Raw genomic sequence first — 24,937 nt, forward strand, 5'->3', positions numbered from 1 at the left:
GTGCGCAGAGAGTATGCTCTGCGTGGTGCCCGACATCTCCGCCTTCTGCGAGGGCTGGCGCTGGGTGCGGCAGCCTGTCCAGGTGCCCGTCACGCTGGTGAGGAACGACGGCATCATCTACTCCACCACACTGACCTTTACCTACACGCCGGAGCCCGGGCCGCGGCCACACTGCAGCGCGGCCGGCGCCATCCTGAGGGCCGGCAACTCCAGCCTGCTGAGGGACGGCGGCGGCCAGGAGACGGGCGCCGCCGTCTACGCCGCCTCCGGCGCAGGAGTCACGTCCTCGTCCGCCGCCGCAGCCGTGGTTTCCTAACGCCCTATTCCGTCTGCCTTGAGAGCAAATATACCGGCGGTTGTGGAACAAATTTGGGGAACAATCAAACTGCTGCGTTTCAATTTTGAATGGAAAAATAACAAAGAAAGAAGCGCCGGGGGGTCTGAAGGAGGAGTGACATCACCAAGCGGGACAAGCTCCCCCCTTCCCTGCGGTCACTTTGGGGACCTGCCAGGATCCAGTCATGGTGCTCCGGAATATTCCCGCAGAGCACCGGCACCTTTCCACAGTTGCCACAACGAATCCACCACAACAATACATCCAACGCCGCCCCAAAGAGTGCTGAAGTGGAATGAATATTTTTGCACTGCCCTCCTTCCATGCTTCCTGGTGATGGATGTATTGTTGTCCGAGGATGCAGAGGGACACAAAACGCGACGGTGACATCGTTTTTATGGACCAAGGAACTTGTATAAGCTTTAGTAAAGGTACATTTTTCTCCATACCTTTTTTTGTATTAAACATATAGTCCACTTTTGTTACCAAATAGTTTGTATTCCTCCTCTGAGCTTGGGCTCCGCCCCCCCTCCCCTGCCCTTAAAAGTCTGCGAAGGTTTTTGTTTTGTGTAGTTGGGACAGGGCGAGGGGGGACCTCGGAGGGCCTATTTTTTATTATCATTGGTTTTTATGAAGTCTTTAAAAGAAAGAAAAGCTTTAAGCAACGCCTCTGCCTTGCCTTTGCCAATACGTGCGCCACGACTCCGTCGGAATTGTCCAAGTCACGGAGCGTACAAGCGGTCTTGTTGGACGGCCTTAGCCTCACGTCATATCACGCGTTAGTGTCTTCCAGCGGCGTCATTAGCGACTCAATGTGGCCTTACCTTCAGTTACACACACAAAAAAACGGTCGTTTTGAGCGAGAGCTTCTCCTCGCCTTCCTCCGACTTCCACTGCTGGTACTTTCTCCCGAGCGCCTTCCTTTTTCTAACGCGACCTACAAAAAAAGACACGCGTCCACGCCGACAGAGTGCAGAAAGACCTTCTTTCGTGTATTATGGAACATTTAAGAGCAGCAATATTGTACAGCTCAACACTTTGTCCACCTGAGCACTACAAATTCACCAGCCAGTGTGCATGTGTGTGTGTGCGTGTGTGTGTATGTGAGTGTGTGTCATTGTAATGGATCATTGAGTTTGACTCACTCCATTAGCGTCCAGATACTACAAAAGGCTGAGGGGAAAAAAATAACTTGACAATTAAAGGCAATACTTAGCAGCTTACAGTCCAACTGTAACTTGAATGTGTTAACTTTTGTCTTTTTCACAACAACACACACAAAACAGGATTCACTCGATCCCCTCCGATGGAAAAAAAAAAAAAACAATTTAAGTTGATATGTTTTACTGTATATTGTAATATTTTAAATTATTGGTACAAAGTTTCCCCTTGTCTGATGTCAAAAAAGTGCATTATTGCCTGCGCTGCCTTGGGTTGGCCTGGGTTTTGTTTTTTTTCGGGTTTTTTAACAAAAAAAAAAGGCAAACTCCTGTTTGGTGTAGCAGCAACAAATCTTTACAAACCCTTTACTGGCCAGGTCAGAGGTCGCGCAATCTTAAAAATGTTGATTTTATTTAACCGCAAGTCTTGTCTCTGTTTTTTAACTCTCTGTTTGGCGCTAGTATCGCCCGTCTTCTCTGGAATGTTTTTGGGTTGTTTACATGTTGACCCCTCCCTCGTCATCATCATCATCATCATCATCACAGAGTTCAAGGGCACTTTGATCTTGACAACCTGAGCTGGTTTACACTTCTTTAAAGGGACGTGAGTGTCGCGGGGTGTTGGAAATGTTACACGCCTACTCTGGAATTGTTTTGGAAAATGTTTTTTATGTACTCTTCTGGAAGCAGCTGTCATCGTTTTCTTAAAGGAGCTCTGAACAATATTTGTGTCGCGGAGGAATGCCAAATGTCTGAACATGTAGGTGTCGTGCACTGCACAGCGAGAGGCAGCTTTAAACCTTTTTTCCTCCCTCTGTCGCTCTCAGCCTTACTTCTCTTTCAGACTATTTGGGCTGTTTGCACTACAGAGCGCTAACACACTGTCACTGTATGTGTATGTTTTTTTTCGTACTGGTCATTGTGGTAGTATACTTCTTTCTCAACCGCTAGTTTGTAACATTTAGCAATAACATCACAACAAGGGGACTTTTGTTTTTTTTTTGTTTTTTAATAGCAGTTTTTGTACATATTCCAGCTCCGGGTCATGCTCCAGTCTGTCATTAAAACACAAAAAATGTCATAAAAATGAGAATAAAAAGTGTTATAAAGTCTTACTTTTTTATGTATTTAATGACTACTCACACATAACAACATGGGCATTATTTGACATTCAATTATCTATAAGATAACATGGTTGTGTTGTCAAAATAGGCACGCAGAAGTGATATTTACACTGCAAGGTATGACCTCATTCTTTCTCCACTGGACAGTACCAGGAATCAAACCTTTTGATGGTGCAGGTGCACCGCGTCCCACCACGGGAATAGAAAACAAAAGATAAGGCTAATGTTCAACAGTACAGTACAGTAGCTGACTGAACAGATTGTAGACGAATCTGGTAAGACCCCAATTAGTAGTGACGTGTAAATGATGCCTCAGTGAGTGTATGGCACACTCGTTAGCTGTATTGGCGCTGCACTGATATTGTGTTGGTGTTTCATAATTATAATCCACGAAATCGGTATATTTGACCAGCAAGTAAACGTAATAGTTTGCAAATATAATTTTTATTTGTATATTATGAATAAATAGTTGCACAGAAAATAATATGAAATGCACAACTGTGGTCAATGAGCCAAATAATAAAGTTAAAGTAACAATTATCGTCACACACTCTAGGTGTGGTGACATTCGACTTATCCCCTTAATTACCCCCTGGGAGGTGAGGAGAGCAGTGAGCAGCAGCGGTGGCCGCGCCCGGGAATCGTTTTGGTGATTTAACCCCCAATTCCAACCCTTGATGCTGAGTGCCAAGCAGGGAGGTACTTGGACCTATTTGTATAGTCTTTGCTATGACCGGGATTTGAACTCATGACCTACCGATCGCAGGGCGGACACTCTAACCACAAGTCCACCGAGCAGGTCGCAGGTCTGCTCTCTTACAAATCATTTTAGTACAAACTGTCACTTGTTGATCAACACAGTTTGGTACTTGGCAGTCAAGTGACTCAGCAGCTGTATCCGGCATGTTTGATTTTCTTCAAATAAAACCCACACTTTGAGGTTTCAAGTGACACAGTGTAACTCTTTGTGTTTCACAAGGCATTGATGCCTCCCACAAGAAAGGCTAAGGTTGAAATGTATAGTACTTAAAGGCCTACTGAAATTAGATTTTCTTATTTAAACGGGAATAGCAGGTCCTTTCTATGTCATACTTGATCATTTCGCGATATTGCCATATTTTTGCTGAACGGATTTAGTAGAGAACATCCACGATAAAGTTAGAAACTTTTGGTACTAACAGAAAAGCCCTGCCTCTACCGGAAATCGCAGGCGATGACGTCACATGTTGATGGCTCCTCACATCCTCACATTGTTTTTAATGGGAGCCTCCAACAAAAAGAGCTATTCGGACCGAGAAAACGACAATTTCCCCATTAATTTGAGCGAGGATGAAAGATTCGTGTTTGAGGATATTGATAGCGACGGACTAGAAACATTTTTTTTAAATCAAGTTAAAATATAAAAAACGCGATTGCATTGGGACGGATTCAGATGTTTTTAGACACATTTACTAGGATAATTCTGGGAAATCCCTTATCTTTCTATTGTGTTGTTAGTGTTTTAGTGAGTTTAATAGTACCTGGTAGTCGGAAGGGTGTGTCCACAGGTGTCTTGAGGCCGGTGTCTGATGGAAGTGGACGGCAGCTTTATGGACGGCACAAGCTCAGCTGATCTCCGGTAAGTGGCGACTTTTTACCACAATTTTATCACCGAAAACTGCCGGTTGACATTTGGTCGAGATCCATGTTGGCTTGACCGCTCTCATCCATAGGAAAGTTTCACCTCCGGGAATTTTAAACAAGGAATCACCGTGTGTTTGTGTGGCTAAAAGCTTAAGCTTCCCAACTCCATCTTTCTACTTTGACTTCTCCATTATTAATTGAACACATTGCAAAGGATTCAGCAACACAGATGTCCTAAATACTGTGTAATTATGCGGTTAAAGCAGACGACTTTTAGCTGTGTGTGTGTGCAGCGCTAATATTACCTAACAGTCCGTGACGTCAAGCGTACATGTCATCATTCTGCGACGTTTTCAACAAGAAACTCCTGGGAAATTTAAAATTGCAATTTAGTAAACTAAAAAGGCCGTATTGGCATGTGTTGCAATGTTAATATTTCATCATTGATATATAAACTATCAGACTGCGTGGTGGGTAGTAGTAGGTTTCAGTAGGCCTTTAAATGTATTTATTATATAAAAATATAATATATCAGAATATATTGTATGCAAATATCACATGTATGTTATATTTTATATTGCTTCTATGATAAATTTTAGTCTACTTTATACCTGCATTATCCTTTCCATCCTTTGCAACTGAGATACTGTGTGGACAATTTCCCCTGTGGATCAACAAAGTTTGTCTAAGTCTAAGATACAACAAGACCTTCGCTACATAAATCACATTTAAAAAGTGACAATGTACTCACTGATGTAATCTAGAGGCAGCCATTGTACCTTCGAACACTTGGAGCACTGAAAGTGAGTGTCGTTGCTCTTCTGGAGTTTTCAATGTTTTTGTTGCAGATTTGAACACGTTGCCAAAGGAGCAGCTTGGAGGTCGACCAGTGACTCCTACCACACTCCTGTTTTCCATACCAGTCCAAATCCCGTACGAGTGTTGAGCTGCGTCACGCTTCCACGAGTCCAGTGACAGCACAACGTAGCTTCTTCCTGTCGCTCTGAGTCTCGTAACGCCTTTCAGACCAGTTCAGGCGGCAGCAGCGAGGGAACGCTGTTGATGCTCATGCAGGAGGTCATGTTGCTCAGCACGCCTTGACTCTTCTGCTCGCTGCTGTGCTCAGGGCTCAGCCCCATGTTCTCAACAAACAGCTTGACGGACAGCTCCAGGCCGTCTGGGTCATGGCACGCGTCAGGAGTCACTTGGATGTTTGACTTCATGATGTCCATCTGCTCAACCCGCTGCTCCAAGTTTTGCTTGGCCTCTCCTTGGAATCTCTGCTCTCGTCTTTTCTGCCGTCTCTGCTCCCGGGTCTGACGGACCTCTCCCTGGTAAACTTTGGCACCTGTCATCCTGCCCCATATGTCAACGGCGTGCTCCTTGAGGATGCGTAATGAGTAAAATGTGGCTATCATGGCGTGGCGGAAGTGCTTGTTCATGAAGCAGTAGATGACGGGGTTGATGCAAGTGGAGGTGTACGACAGCAGGTGGATGAAGGAAATAGGCGCGCCTGTGAGACGGTAGGCCGAGCCCTGGTCGAAAGCCTGCCAGGTGTTGACCACAAAGACGGGCGTCCAGCACAGGAAAAATAAGAATACGATGACCAGCAGCATGCGGATCACTCGCTTCTTGCTCAGCAGGTTAGCCTTGTTGCCGCGTTGGCTCACACGGACCGGAGCGTAGGCGCCGCCGAGGCTGCCTCTTTGAGTAGATCCTCTTTTCAAGTGCACGTAGCAGCCGTCGCCATCGCTCCCTCGAGTTCTCAAGCTCACTGGTTTGTCTGCCGGGAGGGAGAAGACGACAGAGCGTCACAAAAAGTATGTGAGGCCTGGCAGATTTTTACACAAGGACCCTAACAGGTTTGTTGCCTTGAGGTTAGAAGATGACTGGTAGGACTCTTACCAGTGTGCTGCCATGAAGGGTAGAAGACTTGGTGGTAGGACCTAGGCTTAACTAGTCTGCTGTCTTAAAGAGTAGCAGACTATAGCTGTAAGACCCCAACTAATCTGCCGCATTGAAGAGTAGCGAATGATAGTGGTAGGATCTTAACTACTCTGCTGCCTTAAAGAGTTGCAGACAATAATTGTAGGAACCTACCCGTTCTGCTGCCTTAAGGGGTAGCAGACAATCGTGGTGCCACCCAACTAGTCTGCAGCACTTAAGAGTAGCAGACAATAGTAATGGGCCCCTAACTACTTTGCAGCCTTAAAGGCCTACTGAAATGAGATTTTCTTATTTAAACGTGGATAGCAGGTCCATTCTATGTGTCATACTTGATCATTTCGCGATATTGCCATATTTTTGCTGAAAGGATTTAGTAGAGAACATCGACGATAAAGTTCGCAACTTTTGGTCGCTAATAAAAAAAAGCCTTGCCTGTACCGGAAGTAGCAGACGATGTGCGCGTGACGTCACCGGTGTGAGGGCTCCTCACATCCGCACATTTATTACAATCATGGACACCAGCAGTGCGAGCGGTTCTGACCCAGAAAGTGACAATTTCCCCATTAATTGGAGCAAGGATGAAAGATTCGTGGATGAGGATAGTGAGAGTGAAGGACTAGAGAAAAAAAAAAAAGCGAGGGGCAGTGGGAGCGATTCAGATGTTATTAGACACATTTACTAGGATAATTCTGGAAAATCCCTTATCTGCTTATTGTGTTACTAGTGTTTTAGTGAGATTATATGGTACCTGAAAGTCGGAGGGGTCTGGCCACGGGTGTGGTGACCGCCAGTGTCTCCGGTGAGAGGAGGTAAGAGAGTGAAGTGAAGTGAATTGTATTTATATTGCGCTTTTCTCAGGTGACTCAAAGCGCTTTACATTGTGGAACCCAATATCTAAGTTAATTTTATTTATTTTTTTTTTTATACCAGTGTGGGTGGCACTGGGAGCAGGCGGGTAAAGTGTCTTGCCCAAGGACACAACGGCATTGACTAGGATGGCGGAAGCGGGTATCGAACCTGCAACCCTTAAGTTGCTGGCACAGCCGCTCTACCAACCGAGCTGTACCACCCCAAGTCCGCAGCTGCAGGAGGACGCAAGCTCCGCTCATGTCTACGGTAAGAGCCGACTAATTACCACAATTTTCACATCGAAACCTGCCAGTTGACATGTAGTCGGGAACCATGTTCGCTTGACCACTCTTTTCCATAGTAAAGCTTCATCTACGGGAATTTTAAACAAGGAAACACCGGCTGTGTTTGTGTGGCTAAAGGCAGCTGCAATACACCGCTTCCCACCTCCATCTTTCTTCTTTGACTTCTCCATTATTAATTGAACAAATTGCAAAAGATTCAGCAACACAGATGTCCAAAATACTGTGTAATTATGCGATTAAAGCAGACGACTTTTAGCCGTGATAGGTGCTGGAAGAACATGTCCGCTACCACCGGTGATGTCACGCGCACGCGTCATCATTCCGTGACGTTTTCAACAGGATACTTCGCGGTAAATTTAAAATTGTAATTTAGTAAACTAAACGGGCCGTATTGACATGTGTTGCAATGTTAATATTTCATCATTGATATATAAACTATCAGACTGCGTGGTCGGTAGTAGTGGGTTTCAGTAGGCCTTTAAAGAGTTGCAGGCTATGGTGTTAAAACCCTAATTAGTCTGCCGCTTTAAAAGGTAGCAGACAATAGTGGTAGTGGTTGGACTAATATGCCACATTCGAGGGGAGCAGACAATAGTGGTGGGACCCAAACTATTCTGCCACATTCAAGGGTAGCAGACTAGCAGACAATATAGGCAGGAAGATAGTAGACGATAGATCCTAAGATCCTAACCACTCTGCCGCTTTCAAGGGTGGCAGATGATAGTGGTAGTGGTGGGTTACAAACTAGTCTGCAGTTTTAAAGAGTAGTAGACGGTAGTAGTAGGACTCTGACTTAGGGGCGGCATGGCGTGGTGGGTAGAGCGGCCGTGCCAGAAACCTGAGGGTTGCAGGTTCGCTCCCTGCCTGTTGACATCCAAATCGCTGCCGTTGTGTCCTTGGGCAGGACACTTCACCCTTTGCCCCCGGTGACGCTCACACTGGTGAATGAATGATGAATGAATGATAGGTGGTGGTCGGAGGGGCCGTAGGCGCAAACTGGCAGCCACGCTTCCGTCAGTCTACCCCAGGGCAGCTGTGGCTACAGCTGTAGCTTACCACCACCAGGTGTGAATGAATGATGGGTTCCCACTGCAATGTGAGCGCTTTGAGTATCTAATAATAGAAAAGCACAATATATATCTAATCCATTATTATTATTATTGTCTGCTGCATTTAAGGGTAGCAGACGATATTGGTACAACCAGGCTGCTTCCTTGAGGGGTAGCAGACAATCGGGTTAGTGGTGGGACCCAAACTAGTCTGCTACGTTCAAAGTTAGCAGATGGTAGTGATAAGACCCTAACTAGTCTACTGCATTCAAGTGTAGCAGACGATAGAGGTAAGGCCCTAACTAGTTTGCCGCATTCAAGGATAGCAGACTCCAGTATTAGAGCCCTAACTTGCCTACCGCAGTAAAGGGGAGCAGACGATAGTGGTAGGACCCTAACTAACAGATGACAGTGAAAGGTAGGACCCTAACCAGTGGGCTGCATTAAAGGGTAGCAGATGATAGTGATAAGTCCCTTACCAAGTAGCTACCTCTCCCGTCCAAAGGCAAAACCCAGTAAGTCAATTTTGGTCAAAACTGAGCTGATAATAATTTTGGAGTTCCTAGGTGATATGCTTTACATTAGTGAATGCGATATTGTAATTTGTTCCGTAAGTAAGCTGTTACGCACATGGCAGGACCTAGCAACTACCACATAACCGCGTAGATACAACAGAAAAACCTAGTATCTCAAGGGACCAATCAGAGCTTCTTTGTCAGTCGCCTTATTGTCTTTAATGAGACATTTGCACGAATGGGGGCCGACGGTCAACCTGATTATGTGATATCATGGCACGAGGGGATATTTGGAAGATTGGCCCAGGACGTTGCAAGCACCTTCATTAAATGTATTGTTCTTGATTCTTCCCCTTGCATACTCTTTTGGGCAGATAACTGTGGAGGTCAAAATAAAAACTGGACGCTGTACACAGCTCTTGCCCAATGTGCAAATGCAGAATGGGGCCCACCCGAGATTGTGATCAAATATCTGGAGAAAGGGTACACGTTCATGAGAGCAGATTCAATCCATGGCTCAATCGGCAAGAAAATGAAAGCTCAAGAAAACATCTATACGTTTGATGACTTTGTAGATCTTTATAAGACAGCATCAAGATAGATTGGTTTTCCTTTGTTTTCTCAAAATCAGCTAGAAGTGAGTTAGTAGGTTTTGCCTTTGGACGGGAGACCTTAAGGGATAGCAGGTGACAGCGGTAGGACTCTCCCCAGTCTGCTGCTATAGAGTAGCAGACAATAGCTGTAGGACCCCAACTAATATGCCGTGTTAAAGAGTAGCTGATGATAGTGATACGATCTTAACTACTCTTCTGCCTTAAAGAGTAGCAGACAATAATTGTAGGACCCTAACCAGTCTGCTGCCTTAAGGGGTACAACACAATCGTGGTAGTGGTGGCACGCAATCGTCAGAACTCAAGGGTTACAGACGATAGTGATAGGACCCTAACTACTCTGCTTCCTTAAAGAGTATCAAACTATGGTGGTAAGACCCTAATTAGTCTGCCGCATTGAATGGTAACAGACATTAGTGGTAGTGCTTGGACTAATATGCCACATTCAAGGGTAGCAGACGATAGCGATGGGACCCAAACTAGTGTACTATGTTCAATATTAGCAGATGGTAGTGATAGGACCCTAACTAGTCTAATGCATTCAAGTGTAGTAGACGATAGTGGTAGGGCCCTAGCTAGACTGTCGTAGTAAAGGGTAACAGATAATAGTGAGTGGTAGGACCCTAAGCAGTCTTCTACATCAGTGTTTTTCAACCACTGTGCCGCAGCACACTAGTGTGCCGTGAGATACAGTCTGGTGTGCCGTGGGAGATTGTCTAATTTCACCTATTTGGGTTAAAAATATTTTTTGCAAACCAGTAATTATAGTCTGCAAATGATGTGTTGTTGTTGAGTGTCGGTGCTGTCTAGAGCTCTTCCATATCAGTAGGTGGCAGCCGGTAGCTAATTGCTTTGTAGATGTCGAAAACAGCGGGAGGCAGCATGCAGGTAAAAAGGTGTCTAGTGCTTAAACCAAAAATAAACAAAAGGTGGGTGCCCCTATGAAAGGCATTGAAGCTTAGGGAAGGCTATGCAGAACCAAACTAAAACTGAACGGGCTACAAAAGTAAACAAATACAGAATGCTGGACGACAGCAAAGACTTACTGTGGAGCAAAGACGGCGTCCACAGTGTACAACCGAACATGACATGACGATCAACAATGTCTCCACAAAGAAGGATGAAAACAACTGAAATATTCTTGATTGCTAAAACAAAGTAGACGCGGGAAATATCGCTTAAAGGAAGACATGAAACTGCTACAGTGAAATACCAACAAAAAAAGAGAAAAATCCACCAAAATAGGAGCGCAGGACAAGAACTAAAACACTACACACAGGAAAACAGCAAAAAAGTGAAAAAAATTCATGATGTGATGTGACAGGTGGTGACAGTACACCTACTTTGAGACAAGACCTTTAGTGATGCATGCTTGCTTATCCAACATTTGCGACAACCACATTTTACTGTTAAGTGAGTTTCAATTTTAATTAATTTCTGGTGGTGGTGTGCCTCCGCATTTTTTCAACGCAAAAAATGTGTCTTGGCTCAAAAAAGGTTGAAAAACATTGTTGTACATTATAGTGTAGCAGACGATAGTGGTAGGACCTTAACTAGTCTGCCATAGTAAAGGGAAACAGATGATAGTGAATGGTAGGACCTTAACCAGTCTGCTGCAAAAAAGGGTAGCAGACGATAGTGGTAGGTCCCTAACCAAGTAGCTGCCGTAAGGGGTAGCAGGTGACAGTGGCAGGACTCTCACCAGTCTGCTCCCACAAAGGCTAACAGACGATAGTGGTAGATTTGGGACCCTAACCAGTCAGGAAGTTGAAGCGTGAGCGCGAAAATGTCTTCTTTGATTACCATAAGTACATTTCCAGAAGAGTCACAAAGAGGTCCAAGGACAACAAAGTCATTATTTAAGGGTGTTCATTACAAAGGCATGATCTTAATCCCAAAGAAGTCTGTGGGCAGATTCCAAAAGGTGTGTGTGTGTGTGTGTGTGTGTGTGTGTGTGTGTGTGTGTGTGTGTGTGTGTGTGTGTGTGTGTGTGTGTAAGGCAGCCATGAAACTTGACTCAGCTCCACCGGTTTTGTCAGGAAGAATATGCCAGATAACCAAAAAGCTGTGCCGAGGTTATACATTTGATGTATAACCAAATACAGAGAAATGACTTTAAAGAAAGTGATACAACCTTGAGTTGATGATGACGATGATTTCCTGTCAGAGAGCTCAAAGCGGACCCCTCTGTAGAGCTCCAGAGAGATGAGTCCATAGGCCACCATCATAATGATCCCCGGCAGTAAGAAGAGCAACACCAACAAGGACACATACCTGCAAGACATGCATGGATTATCGGTCCTGCTAGACACCGACCTCTATTTAATAATACAACTTTAACATTTGACAACCAAACAAATAAACAAGGCGACTCTGTAAAGAATCTGGGTATTATCTTCGACCCAACTCTCTCGTTTGAGTCACACATTAAAAGCGTTACTAAAACGGCCTTCTTTCATCTCCGTAATATCGCTAAAATTCGCTGCATTTTGTCCACTAAAGACGCTGAGATCATTATCCATGCGTTTGTTACGTCTCGCCTCGACTACTGTAACGTATTATTTTCGGGTCTCCCCATGTCTAGCATTAAAAGATTACAGTTGGTACAAAATGCGGCTGCTAGACTTTTGACAAGAAGAAGAAAGTTTGATCACATTACACCTGTACTGGCTCACCTGCACTGGCTTCCTGTGCACTTAAGATGAGACTTTAAGGTTTTACTACTTACGTATAAAATACTACACGATCTAGCTCCAGCCTATCTTGCCGATTGTATTGTACCATATGTCCCGGCAAGAAATCTACGTTCAAAGGACTCCGGCTTATTAGTGATTCCCAGAGCCCAAAAAAAGTCTGCGGGCTATAGAGCGTTTTCCGTTCGGGCTCCAGTACTCTGGAATGCCCTCCCGGTAACAGTTCGAGATGCTACCTCAGTAGATGCATTTAAGTCTCATCTTATAGCTTATTTGTATACTCTAGCCTTCAAATAGACTCCCTTTTTAGACCAGTTGATCTGCAGTTTCTTTTCTTTTTCTCTTAAGTCCCCCCATCCCTTGTGGAGGGGGTCCGGTCCGGTGGCCATGGATAAAGTACTGGCTGTCCAGAGTCGGGACCCAGGATGGACCACTCGTCCAAAGTCAGGACCCAAGATGAACCGCTGGCCTATGCATCGGTTGGGGAAATCTCAGATTCCTGCTGATCCTCCTCCGCTTGGGATGGTTTCCTGTTGGCTCCACTATGGATGGGACTCTCGCTACTATATTGGATCCACTTTGGACTTGATTCTCACGGTTACGTTAGATCCACTATGGATTGGGCTTTCACAATATCATGTTAGATCCGTTCGACATCCATTGCTTTCGGTCCCCTGGGGGGGATGCCCACATATCTGGTCCTCTCCAAGGTTTTTCATAGTCATCATGGTCGACGTCCCACTGGGGTGAGTTTTTCCTTGCCCTTATGTGGGCCCTACCAAGGATGTCGTGGTTTGTGCAGCCCTTTGAGGCACTTGTGATTCAGGGCTATATAAATAAACATTGATTGATTGATTGATTACATCTACAACCAACAACCTGCTTCTTTTGTTCGGTCTCACCAGGACTTGAGGATGGCGTCGTTGTGCCACACCACACGGCACATGTAACCCGTAGTGTTGTTGCGGCGCGTGAAGGGCTTCAGAGTGCTGGAAAATGGATAAGGCAGCATCAGCAGGATGGCCGAAATCCAGGTGGCACCGATCACTTTCACGGCGTGGGATTTGGTCTGCCACGTCCTGGAGGTGAGCGGCTTGCAGATGGCGCTGTAGCGTTCCAAGGAGATGGCCACCAGGGTGAAGGCGGAGACGCACACGGAGATACCTTAGCAGAAGGAAAATGAAATGTTCAGTTCCAGAGCGGGGATACGACACGACAAAGTTTTGATAAAACTGTTCTCCGGCCACTAGAGGTCGTTATATCCCAGGGACACTTGTTGGGAAGGACACCAGACTGGCTCTTGAGTTCAATTAAAAAAAACTTGTGCGAAAATAAAATGTTTGAAGCAGATTTTCAAAAACGTAACTGATCTTTGACTAGCTTTTAAAAACAGCCGAGCCATTTTACAATCTTAAAGAAAAAAAGAATAGCATCTCACTTGCCAGAATATTATTGAAAAATGACAGCGGTAGCTGTTTTCATTTACGGTAATGCATTATAAAAACGACTGTAGATTTACAACAACTGGCAACCCAGTGGCCAGAATTTTATCGTAAAAAGGATAGTGGTAGCTTTTCTTTCTCCATATACAGTAATGCACTCTAAAAACGACCATATATTTCACGATGTAAAACTGGCAGCTCAGCCAAATCCAAAAAGCTGTGAGAGAGTAACATTCATGTGGCAGATTTTCAAAAACACTACAGCGCTGTCTTGTAGAGCAGTGGTTCTCAAATGGGGGTACGCATACCCCTTGGGGTACTTGAAGGTATGCCAAGGGGTACGTGAGATTTTTTTTTTAATATTCTAAAAACAGCAACAAATCAAAAAAAAATTAGAAATATATTTATTGAATAATACTTCAACAAAATATGAACGTAAGTTCATAAACTGTGAAAAGAAATGCAATAATGCAATATTCAGTGTGACAGCTAGATTTTTTTTGTGGACATGTTCCATAAATATTGATGTTAAAGATTTCTTTTTTTATGAAGAAATGTTTAGAATGAAGTTCATGAATCCAGATGGATCTCTATTACAATCCCCAAAGAGGGCACTTTAAGTTGATGATTACTTCTATGTGTAAAAATCTTTATTTATAATCGAATCACTTGTTTATTTTTCAACATGTTTTTAGTTATTTTTATATCTTTTTTTCCGAATAGTTCAAGAAAGAACACTACAAATGAGCAATATTTTGCACTGTTATACATTTCAATAAATCGGAAACTGATGACAGTTTCCAACCAAAAATGCTTTGGTCTGATTAGGGGGTACTTGAATTAAAAAAAATGTTCACAGGGGGTACATCACTGAAAAAAGGTTGAGAACCACTGTTGTAGATGATCTTTGACTGTAGCTTTTTTTGCAGAAGGTCATTAAAAACACCAGAGCGATTTTTGCAATTTTTCGGTGCCAAAAATTGGCGGTTTAGTCCCCAGAATTGAATTGCAAATATAACAGCGTTACCGTGATTCCACCCTAATGCCGTGTAGAAACAACAACCATAGATTTGACAATAAAAAACTGGCACCTCAGTCACCTGAATGTTATCATGAAATGGCAGAGGTACCGTTTTATAACATTGACAGTAATGCTGTTTAAAAAAACAACAACTTAGATTTTACAATTTTAAAAATGGCATAATAGTCACCAGAATTTTATCGTGGATATGACAGTGGTCCTTTTTTCATGAAAAGAAATGCGCTGTAAATGTTGTGAACTCGCATGGCTACAGTATTTGTGACCCCAAGATGCAGGAACCAGGAGAGCGAAGTGCAGGTAAGAGGATTTTAATACTTTCTAACAGAAGGAAGCAGTCGTGCATGTAAGCTTCTCAAACAATAATCAATCCTCGAGCAGTGAGGAACAGGCGAGGCATGTTTAAATAGCAGCCTGATTGGCAACTGCAATTAGGTGTACTGGGCTGCCAATCAGGGACATGTGAGAGAAATAAGGAGAAATAGAAAACAAATATGAGTGCAGACTGGAAATAAACACAACACAAGGAAACACAAACAGAAGTGAAGTGACAGATTGTCACAGTAAAAACAACAACCGTATATTTTACGATTAAAACATTTCCAACTCAGTCACCATAATTTTATGGTAAAACTAAGAGTGGATTTGTGTTTTTTTTTACTACATTTGCTTTTTAAAAACATTCAATATTTTTTTGTAAAATTCTGGCATATGAGATGCCAGTATTTGTTGGATGTAAATGCTATGGTTGTTGTTTTTACAGTGCATTACTGTAAATACAATTAAAAAACCTCTTTTTTTTATGATAAAATACTGGAGTCTGAGGTGCCAGTTTTATCGTAAAATCTGCAGTGGTTTTTACAGTAAATGGTTTACAGCATACAGTAAATGAAAAAAAAAATGGACCACAATGATTTTTACACTAAATATTCTGCCGACTGAGAATATAATACAACATATTTTATAGAGGGCTTCACGGTGGGAGAGGGGTTAGTGCCTCTGCCTCACAATATGAAGGTCCTGAGTAATTGTGGATTCAATCCCAGGCTCGGGATCTTTCTGTGTGGAGTTTGCATGTTCTCCCCGTGAATGCGTGGGTTCCCTCCGGGTACTCCAGCTTCCTCCCACTTCCAAAGACATGCACTTGGGGATAGGTTGATTAGTAACACTAAATTGGCCCTAGTGTGTGAATGTGAGTGTGAATGTTGTCTGTCTATCTGTGTTGGCCCTACGATGAGGTGGCGACTTGTCCAGGGTGTACCCAGCCTTCCGCCCGATTGTAGCTGAGATAGGCACCAGTGCCCCCCGCAAACCCAAAGGGAAAAAGAGGCAGAATATGCATGGATGGATGGATATTTTATAAAGCATTACTTTTACTGAAAAAAAGCACCATTGTCATTTTTACAGTAAAATTCTAATGGCTGAGCTGCCAATTTTTCACTGTGAAATCTACAGTCTTTTTTAACTGTGCATTACTGTAAGTGGAAAATGGTACCACTGCCTTTTTTTATGCTAAAATCTACAGAATTTTTTTTTTTTTACACACTGTAGAGAAGCCCATTTTTTAAATACGTCTGACAAAATAAATAGCCTTTTTGGAAAAGTGCCCCACAAAATTATTAGGTTGAATTATTAGTACACCTTCTACTCTTCATACCCATAAAGTACATGACCATCTTGCAGGTGCCGCTCCCAAAGACAAAGTTCTTCATGATGTTGGGGATGAGGGTGAAGGGGATGCACACCAGGGCGACCATCATGTCGCTGACGGCCAGGGACAGCAGGAACATGTTGGTGATGGTCCACATGCGTTTGTTCCGAGACAGAACCGCAATGATGATCCCGTTGCCCGTTACACCGACCAGGAAGATGGCGAGGTAGAGGAAGATGCGCAACCCGTTGTTGATGTCTGAAATGGTAAAGAGCACGACTGTCAACATTCTTTTTAGCTCATCAACACATGGGTGACGAAACTCAATGTGGTGATACAGAGGGTGGTATCACTTTTGGAGCCATACTAGTCAGATTAAATCAATATTTTCATTTTATTAAAAAAAAAAAAAACTCTTGTGTTTTTGTTGTGCTGTATATGTTGTCACGGTTGATGTCATTAGGTTTATATTACAGCTGTCAAAGTTATTGTGTTATTGCAATGATTTTCTAACTTTGGTACATGTACCGGCTTCACGGTGGAAGAGGGGTTAGTGCGTCTGCCTCACAATACGAAGGTCCTGCAGTCCTGGGTTCAAATCCAGGCTCGGGATCTTTCTGTGTGTAGTTTGCATGTTCTCCCCGTGAATGCGTGGGTTCCCTCCGGGTACTCCGGCTTCCTCCCACTTCCAAAGACATGCACATGGGGATAGGTTGATTGGCAACACTAAATTGGCCCTAGTGTGTGAATGTGAGTGTGAATGTTGTCTGTCTATCTGTGTTGGCCCTGTGATGAGGTAGCGACTTGTCCAGGGTGTACCCCGCCTTCCACCCGATTGTAGCTGAGATAGGCGCCAGCGCCTCCACGACCCCAAAAGGGAATAAGCGGTAGAAAATGGATGGAGGGATGGATGGGTACGTGTACCACTAGAGGGACGCCAAAGAACCACTTGATGAAAGTACAGTGTTGTATTTCCTATGATCAACCACAGTGTTACTAATCAAACTGTGTGTAATGCCACAGTGGCCAGCTTCTTAAATAAAACCTCTGCCGTGTTTTTATTGAATACGCCACTGCATTTTAATGTGGGTCATTATGACGGTGTTTGGAGAGTCAAGTTTTTTCTGAGTTTGAGAACCACTGTGTAATTGCGTGCAATTTTTCACATTTGTTTTGCATTAATCATGTAAAAAAACAGATTAACCGCAGAATTTAATACGCATTATGCATTTGTGTCAAATTTTTCTTTTTTTTTTCCAAATGTATTTAGGTTATCAAAGCATGTAAATAACTGATGCACCACAGTCCTCACAATTTAACAGTAGAATTAATCTGATTTAAAAAAAAGTAGTTAACAGCACTAATTTGACACTAATATAAAATGCATTAGTCTTTATAATATTGTTACATTAAAAAATATTGCTATTAGGATCAATAATGGCAATACTTGACCTGTATTTACTTGGTTTTGAATCGATACAATACTATCTTGGCCCAGGAATTCAAAAGCTGACATATCATTTTGATCATTGAATGGTTGTGTGATGTAGTCTTTGCTTTGTTGATCATGATTAGGATCAGAATAAGACCTAAGACAAAGATTTTGGACAAACATGTATTTTTTTGTAATCTCACATATTAACAATACATTGTAATAATATCAACACAACAATGCTGTTATTACCTTTTATGGGAATTATCACGATATACTATATCATCATCATAAAGTCAATAATAAGTAAGCACATTTTAGTAATAATAACTTCAAAATAAGCATGTAGCATGTTGCAAGAACAGAAACAATGCAAATAAAATAAAAAAATATGAAAATAAAAATAATTAATATATAAAATAAAGAACACTTATTGGCAATTTTACCAGAATGCACACTTAAACAAACATCTTTTAACTGCCTTAGTAACCTCCAATAGTAATAGTGTGTAAACGGTATACTGACCGTCAACAATGTTATAACATCAACGACACGACCAAAAATTATTTGTGAAAACGGAAGAGAAATCCTGATCCTGAACGCATCACACGCGCAATGCGTAATGACGCACACAACACGACCGCTAGCGAGGGGCTCTCATTGAAAAAGATGCAATTTGAAGTCGAAGTGAGACATCAATAAATGCTTTTGTAATTTATCATAAAAAGACGGTATATCCCACACCTGATTGCTCTTCCTGCTGCTGCAAATTTGTTCTCTGACTCGCGCAATTGGAGATATTCTTGATGCCCAAGTTGCATAGAAGGCTTTCCAGTTCAGTCGTGTTGAGCAGCAGGTCGTGCATAGTGATGGCGTCCATGATCTTCACCTCCCTGCCGCACAACACACGACACAAGAGGTGTGCAAACCAAAACTAAAAAGTCTATACCTCTCTCTCTCTCTCTCTCTGACTCTGTCTCTCTCTCTCTCTCTCTCTCTCTCTCTCTCTCTCTCTCTCTTTTTTTTTGCGTTGTTTAACCCTCAGAGGACAACGACTGACTTTTATCTCATTTCAGTATTTTTTTCTGTATTTTAGCCATAATTTATGTTGTCTTACTCCATAAAAATGGGACTCATTATACGTCCCTGCTTGGCACTCAGCATCAAGGGTTGGAATTGGAGTTAACTCACCAAAATGATTCCCGAGCGCAGCCACCGCTGCTGCTCACTGCTCCCCTCACCTCCCAGGAGGTGGATCAAGGGGATAGGTTAAACGCAGAGGGTAATTTCACCTCACCTAGTGTGTGTGTGTGTGTGTGACTATTAGTGGTACTTTAACTTAAAATTATACTTATTATTCCCCATGTTAAATATTGTAAAATCATTTCACAGGTGACTGTCGAATATACCCCAAAGTTAACAAGACTTTCATCCATCCATTTTCTACCGCTTGTCGAAAGAAACAACATTTTAGATTAATATTGTTATACTAGTTTTGCTCATATCGCTCAATCAACGTACCGTATTCCTTTGAATTGCCGCAGTATGCGCCTGCCTTGAATTACTGCCTGGTCAAACGAGTGACACTTTCCCTGTCATCATTTTCAAAATAGAGGAAGCTGATTTCAATACCGATAATTTGAAATCGCATAAAGGGAAGAAGATTAAGAGCTATTCAGTAGGATTTAAGGTCCAAGTTTACATCACACGCACATTTTTACCGCATGCCTTTGGTAAGCGCAGGAGTGAGAAGAGATTTTAAATTAATTAGCGCCCCGGCGGCAATTCAAGGAAATACGGTAAGTCCTAAACAAAAAATACCAAATGTGTAACATCTCTTTTTCAATGTTAACCCTTTGAATGCCTTTTGATCAAATGATATCACAGTTTGCATAAGAGGGGGTATTTTAATCATTTGAACATGTGACATTATCTGATCAAAAAGCCTTTGAAATGGTAAAAGTAAAATAAAAATTACATGTTTGAGATTTTTGTTTAGGACAGAAGATTGTTGAAAAATCTGAGCAAAAAACGTAAAAATGAATAGGGATCCAGAGGTTAAATGTATAAGCTGTTTGCAAACTAAAAGCGCTAAATAATTTGTCTGAGAGCCAATTGTAGTTTTTGCACTGTTATTTTTCTCAAACAATTGAATGAAATTAAAATACAGGTTGTTTTTTTTTAGATTGTTACAAAATCCTATTGTTGTGTTTATATGTTGTCAAATTGTTCCCGAACAAATGGTGTTAATGTTTTGATTTATTTTAACCATAAATCTTAATCTGATTATAATCACGATGAACAATTTAAAGGCAAAAAATGTTTTCTAAATTATTTATTTTCATTAAAACCCATCCATCCATTTTCTACCGCTTATTCCCTTTCGGGGTCACGGGGGGGGCGCTGGCGCCTATCTCAGCTACAATCGGGCGGAAGGCGGGGTACACCCTGGACAAGTCGCCACCTCATCGCAGGGCCAACACAGATAGACAGACAACATTCACACTCACATTCACACAGTAGGGCCAATTTAGTGTCGCCAACCAACCTATCCCCAGGTGCATGTCTTTGGAAGTGGGAGGAAGCCGGAGTACCCGGAGGGAACCCACGCATTCACGGGGAGAACATGCAAACTCCACACAGAAAGATCCCGAGCCTGGATTTGAACCCATAAAACATTGGTATCTCAATCAGTACTTCGCTGTAACAATAAAAAAAAAAAAAGAACAACAAAAAAAACAACATTCATCCATCCATCCATTTTCTAATTCAGCTCGTGTGGTATAATAATAATTACATTTAATTATTCTATCCATCCATCAATTATCTACCGCTTGTCCCTTTTCGGGTCACGGGGAGTGCTTGAGCCTATCCCAGCTGCATTAGGGCGGAAGGCAGCGTACACCCTGGACAAGTCGCCACCACATCGAAGACATTGAATTATTATTTGATGTATTTATGTACATGTTTGTATTGAATTGTTGACATGCAGGAAATTATGAAAAGGGCGGAACAAAATACACGCAGCTCTTGTTTCCCCTCAAGAGCGCCCGCCTCTTTTTAATGCGACGCTGAATTGCGTTGCTAAACGCTGACGTTTTCCTGCTGTAAAAGCACACCGCCAGGTGTTAGAATGATGGAGGAAGACGCCGAGGTGTCAGTGATGATATCTCTGCTGGTCCAGAGGCTGAAGGGAAGCCACTTGCACTCCGAAATAGAGCAACGAGCTAAAGTGAGGATGTTAGCCTGAATGATTAACATCCGGCCCACAGGCGCTGACAAGACAAAACCACTCACTTTTACTTTCACTTTTCTCTCCTAAACGTCCTGTAGGAGTGTCTTCACCAACCGGAGATTAAACTGGAGTGTCTGAAAGAAGACGTGCGTCATTTCCTCAAATCATCAGGTGCGACATTTTAACATGAACATTTTTTAAAGCAGGTGTGTTGAAAGTGCAGCCCGGGCGTCATGTTTATCAGTGTATTATTCCTAGTTTGTCCTCTGTAACACAAAGCTAAGATGTTTTATTTAGATATTTTAGCATGTATTGGTCGATAATGCTTTGGTGTGTGGCCTTTAAAAAGATGCAGTCAACGAAAATATTAACACTTTTTTTTTTTTGCTCCGCACCTGGGGATAGGTTGACTACATACTTGCCAACTCTCCCGGATTTTCCGGGAGACTCACGAAATTCAGCACCTCCCGGGACAAATTTTCTCCCAAAAATCTCTCGAAATTCAGGCGGAGCTGGAGGCCACGCCCCCTCCAGCTCCAAGCGCACCTGAGTGACGTGTCGACAGTCTGTTTTCACGTCCGCTTTCCCACAGTATAAAGAGCGAGCCTACCCAATGACGTTATAACTGTAGACTGATCGAGGGCGAGATCTTAATTTCATATGTGGGTTTATCGTAAGGCAGTTTCATTAAAGTCCTCCCAGCCCGGTAATAACACAGAACAACAGCAGTCACATTTTCGTCTACCGTAAAGCCATAACAGCAGTGTTTTGACACTCTTAAACAGGACAATACTGCCATCTACTGTACATAGAATAGAATATAATGTACTTTATTTAATTCAGCACCACGGTTCGCTTACAATAAACAATGATAATAATAAATTATATCCATCCATCCATTTTCTACCGCTTATTCCCTTTTGGGGTTGCGGGGGCGCTGGCGCCTATCTCAGCTACAATTGGGCGGAAGGCGGGGTACCCCTGGACAAGTCGCCACCTCATCGCAGGGCCAACACAGATAGACAGACAACATTCACACTCACATTCACACACTAGGGCCAATTTAGTGTTGCCAATCAACCTATTCCCAGGTGCATGTCTTTGGAAGCGGGAGGAAGCCGGAGTACCCGGAGGGAACCCACGCATTCACGGGGTGAACATACAAACTCCACACAGAAAGATCCCGAGCCTGGGATTGAACCCAGGACTGCATGTAATATATTCTACATTTAAGTGCAGTCAAGGAACAGATGCATTATATACAGTCTGATGGCTGTCGGTATGAAGGACCTCCTGTGTTGTTCCGTGTTACATTTTGGGAGTCTGAGCCTTCCACTGAACGTGCTCATTCTCTCCGCAAGATCTGAGTGTAGTCAGTGGGGGGTGTTGTCCATAACGGCTAGGAGTTTTGCTTGACTTCTTCTCTGCCAGAGAGTCTAGCTGTGCTTGCATATGGTTAGAAAAATAGTGACAGAGAATAGAACAAAGATGGACATTTCAACCCTTAACTCAACAATTAGTAGATGAGTGTTATGTACTCCGGCTTCCTCCCACCTCCAAAGACATGCACCTGGGGATAGGTTGATTGGCAACACTAAATGGTCCCTAGTGTGGGAATGTGAGTGAGAATGTTGTCTGTCTATCTGTGTTGGTCCTGTAATGAGGTGGCGACTTGTCCGGGGTGTACGCCGCCTTCCACCCGAATGCAGCTGAGATAGGCACCCTCCCGCGACCTCGAAAGGGACAAGCGGTAGAAAAAAGGATGGTTGGATGGATGGTGTTTGTTCCCGCCTGTCCTGAGCTGAACTCAAATACATACACTATGTCCATGCCACAGGTTTCGAACTCAAGCTCTCGCCCTTCACATTATGTCATGTGACTCCCAAAATGTGTTCATTCTTTCCACAGAAAAAAAGCGATTCAATGCATGAAATTGTATATCTTTTGAACTGTATTATCATCTGACCATGCAACACATATTGTTTTTTACCGTATACTTTTTTTTATTTTTTATTTATAATATATATAACTTTTTGCGGGTCTAAATTGGATGCCAAAGTTGAACAATTTGTAGCATTATCAATTAACAATATATTATTGTTGTGTTCATATTAGGGGTGCAACGGTACGTGTATTTGTATTGAACCGTTTTGGTTCGGTTCGGGGGTATACCTAACGACAGGGACATATTAAGTAGCGTACCGCACGTTGTGTAAACAATGCACACCGAGGCACCATGAATTGATTTACGCGAACCCCGACTTAAACAAGTTTAAAAACTTATTCGGGTGTTACCATTTAGTGGTCAATTATACGGAATATGTACTGTACTGTGCAATCTACTAATAAAAGTTTCTATCAATCAAAAAAATAACAACACACGGCATGCTAGCAACGACTGGGCTATGATAGACTGACCACACCTCTTTTCACTTGATATGTCCTTTTTGTGGAGCTGTCCAGGTGTAGTTTCTTAAATGGCTCGAATGTCTGGCATTTTAAGTTAGGGTTGCGTGTATTTTCAATGTACGTTCAGGGTTAAGAAGGGGCTAAAAACAAAAAAAAAAGTGGTGCACGCAGCGTTAACATTCGTGAGGGTGGGGCAGAGACAGAGAGCGAGAGAGTTATGACAAATGTGCATGCGTCGCCAGGCTCTGCTTTTTATCCATTGATTAATCAGATTTTATTTTTTATTATCTATAGAAGGGGTGTCAAAAGTGTGCCCCGGAGGCCATTTGCGGCCCACAGCTAATGTTTTAAAGGCCCACGGCACATTCTAAAAATACTATTAAAATGAACAAAAACATAAACAGAAGTGAAATAAAAAGCTTAAAGGTTAAATGTTATTTAGAAAAAGTTGCAAAGTTGACTAATAAAACAAAACTGTTTTTTTTCTTTCAAACTGTCATTGCTCAAAACACAATATTGAATCAAAATCAATGTTATTATGAATTATTGACCTATCCTATTACTTCACAACAAATACTCCACTAAGAAAAATATTTTTGGTGGAAGATTTAGCAAATTTGTTAAATAAATAATCGAAAAATTTATATTTTGTTTTTTTCTTACTGTAACGAAAATGAACCGAACCGTGACATCTGAACCGAGTTACGTACCGAACTGACATTTTTATGTACCTTTACACCCCTAGTTTATATGTTGTCAAATTGTTCTCGAACAAATTTGTTGATGTTTTAATCTATTTTAACCATACATCTTAATTGAGCAGCACGATCACAGAGGGGTTAGTGCTACTGCCTCACAATACGAAGGTCCTGAGTAGTCCTGGGTTCAATCCCGGGCTCGGGGTCTTTCTTTGTGGAGTTTGCATGTTCTCCCCGTGACTGCGTGGGTTCCCTCCGGGTAGTCCGGCTTCCTCCCACTTCCAAAGACATGCACCTGGGGATAGTTTGATTGGCAACACTAAATGGTCCCTTGTGTGTGAATGTGAGTGTGAATGTTGTCTGTCTATCTGTGTTGGCCCTGCGATGAGGTGGCGGCTTGTCCAGGGTGTACACCACCTTCCGCACAAATGCAACTGAGATAGGCTCCAGCACCCCGGCGACCCCAAAGGGAATAAGCAGTAGAAAATGGATGGATGGATAAATCTTAATCTGATTATAATCACGATAAACAACATAAAGCCCAAAAAATCTCTAAATCATTACTTTGATTTAAAATATTGGTATCTCAATCTGTACTTCCCTGCAACAATCATCAAAATAACAAAAAAAGAACAACAAAAACAACAAAAGTGATTTAACACTAAATGATTCAGCTCGTGTGAATAAAAATAATTACATTGAATTATTCCATCCATCAATCCATTTTGTATTCGCTTGTCCATTTTGGGTTCCCGGGGGGCGCTGGAACCTATCTCAGCTGCATTCGGGCGGAAGGCGGAGTACACCCTGGACAAGTCGCC

General features: G+C 42.7%; 3 protein-coding genes across 13 annotated transcripts in view; 2 read left to right on the forward strand and 1 right to left on the reverse strand.

The window, feature by feature from the left end:
• Positions 1–2,609, forward strand: part of rbpjb (recombination signal binding protein for immunoglobulin kappa J region b) — an 89,408-nt gene extending 86,799 nt beyond the window's left edge. For all 4 annotated transcript variants that reach the window (XM_061912656.1, XM_061912658.1, XM_061912657.1 and 1 more), the window contains one exon: positions 1–2,609. In XM_061912656.1, coding sequence (XP_061768640.1) covers positions 1–316 — 316 coding nt within the window. In that variant the 3' untranslated portion in view covers positions 317–2,609.
• Positions 2,493–24,937, reverse strand: part of LOC133560290 (cholecystokinin receptor type A-like) — a 26,513-nt gene continuing 4,068 nt past the window's right edge. Inside the window, exons 1-5 of one of the 3 annotated variants that reach the window (XM_061912652.1) lie at positions 21,072–21,385; positions 16,349–16,600; positions 13,113–13,374; positions 11,652–11,791; positions 2,493–6,024 (exon numbers count right to left, since the gene is read on the reverse strand). In XM_061912652.1, the coding sequence (XP_061768636.1) occupies positions 5,264–6,024; positions 11,652–11,791; positions 13,113–13,374; positions 16,349–16,499 (1,314 nt within the window). In that variant the 5' untranslated portion in view covers positions 16,500–16,600; positions 21,072–21,385 and the 3' untranslated portion in view covers positions 2,493–5,263. Of the gene's footprint in view, positions 6,025–11,651; positions 11,792–13,112; positions 13,375–16,348; positions 16,601–18,518; positions 18,722–21,071; positions 21,386–24,937 lie in introns of those variants that run through there. The other 2 variants (XM_061912651.1, XM_061912653.1) reach the window with 2 other exon arrangements.
• The window catches only part of tbc1d19 (TBC1 domain family, member 19), a 30,448-nt gene continuing 26,323 nt past the window's right edge, over positions 20,813–24,937 (forward strand). For all 6 annotated transcript variants that reach the window (XR_009808413.1, XR_009808414.1, XM_061912649.1 and 3 more), the window contains exons 1-2: positions 20,813–21,006; positions 21,108–21,180. Coding sequence is in view for 4 of the 6 variants with exons in the window: in XM_061912649.1 (XP_061768633.1) it covers positions 20,908–21,006; positions 21,108–21,180 (172 nt within the window). In the remaining 2 variants the exon portion in view is untranslated. The remainder of the gene's footprint in view (positions 21,007–21,107; positions 21,181–24,937) is intronic.

The sequence above is a fragment of the Nerophis ophidion genome, linkage group LG10, assembly GCF_033978795.1.
Source record: "Nerophis ophidion isolate RoL-2023_Sa linkage group LG10, RoL_Noph_v1.0, whole genome shotgun sequence".
Classification (NCBI taxonomy): domain Eukaryota; kingdom Metazoa; phylum Chordata; class Actinopteri; order Syngnathiformes; family Syngnathidae; genus Nerophis; species Nerophis ophidion.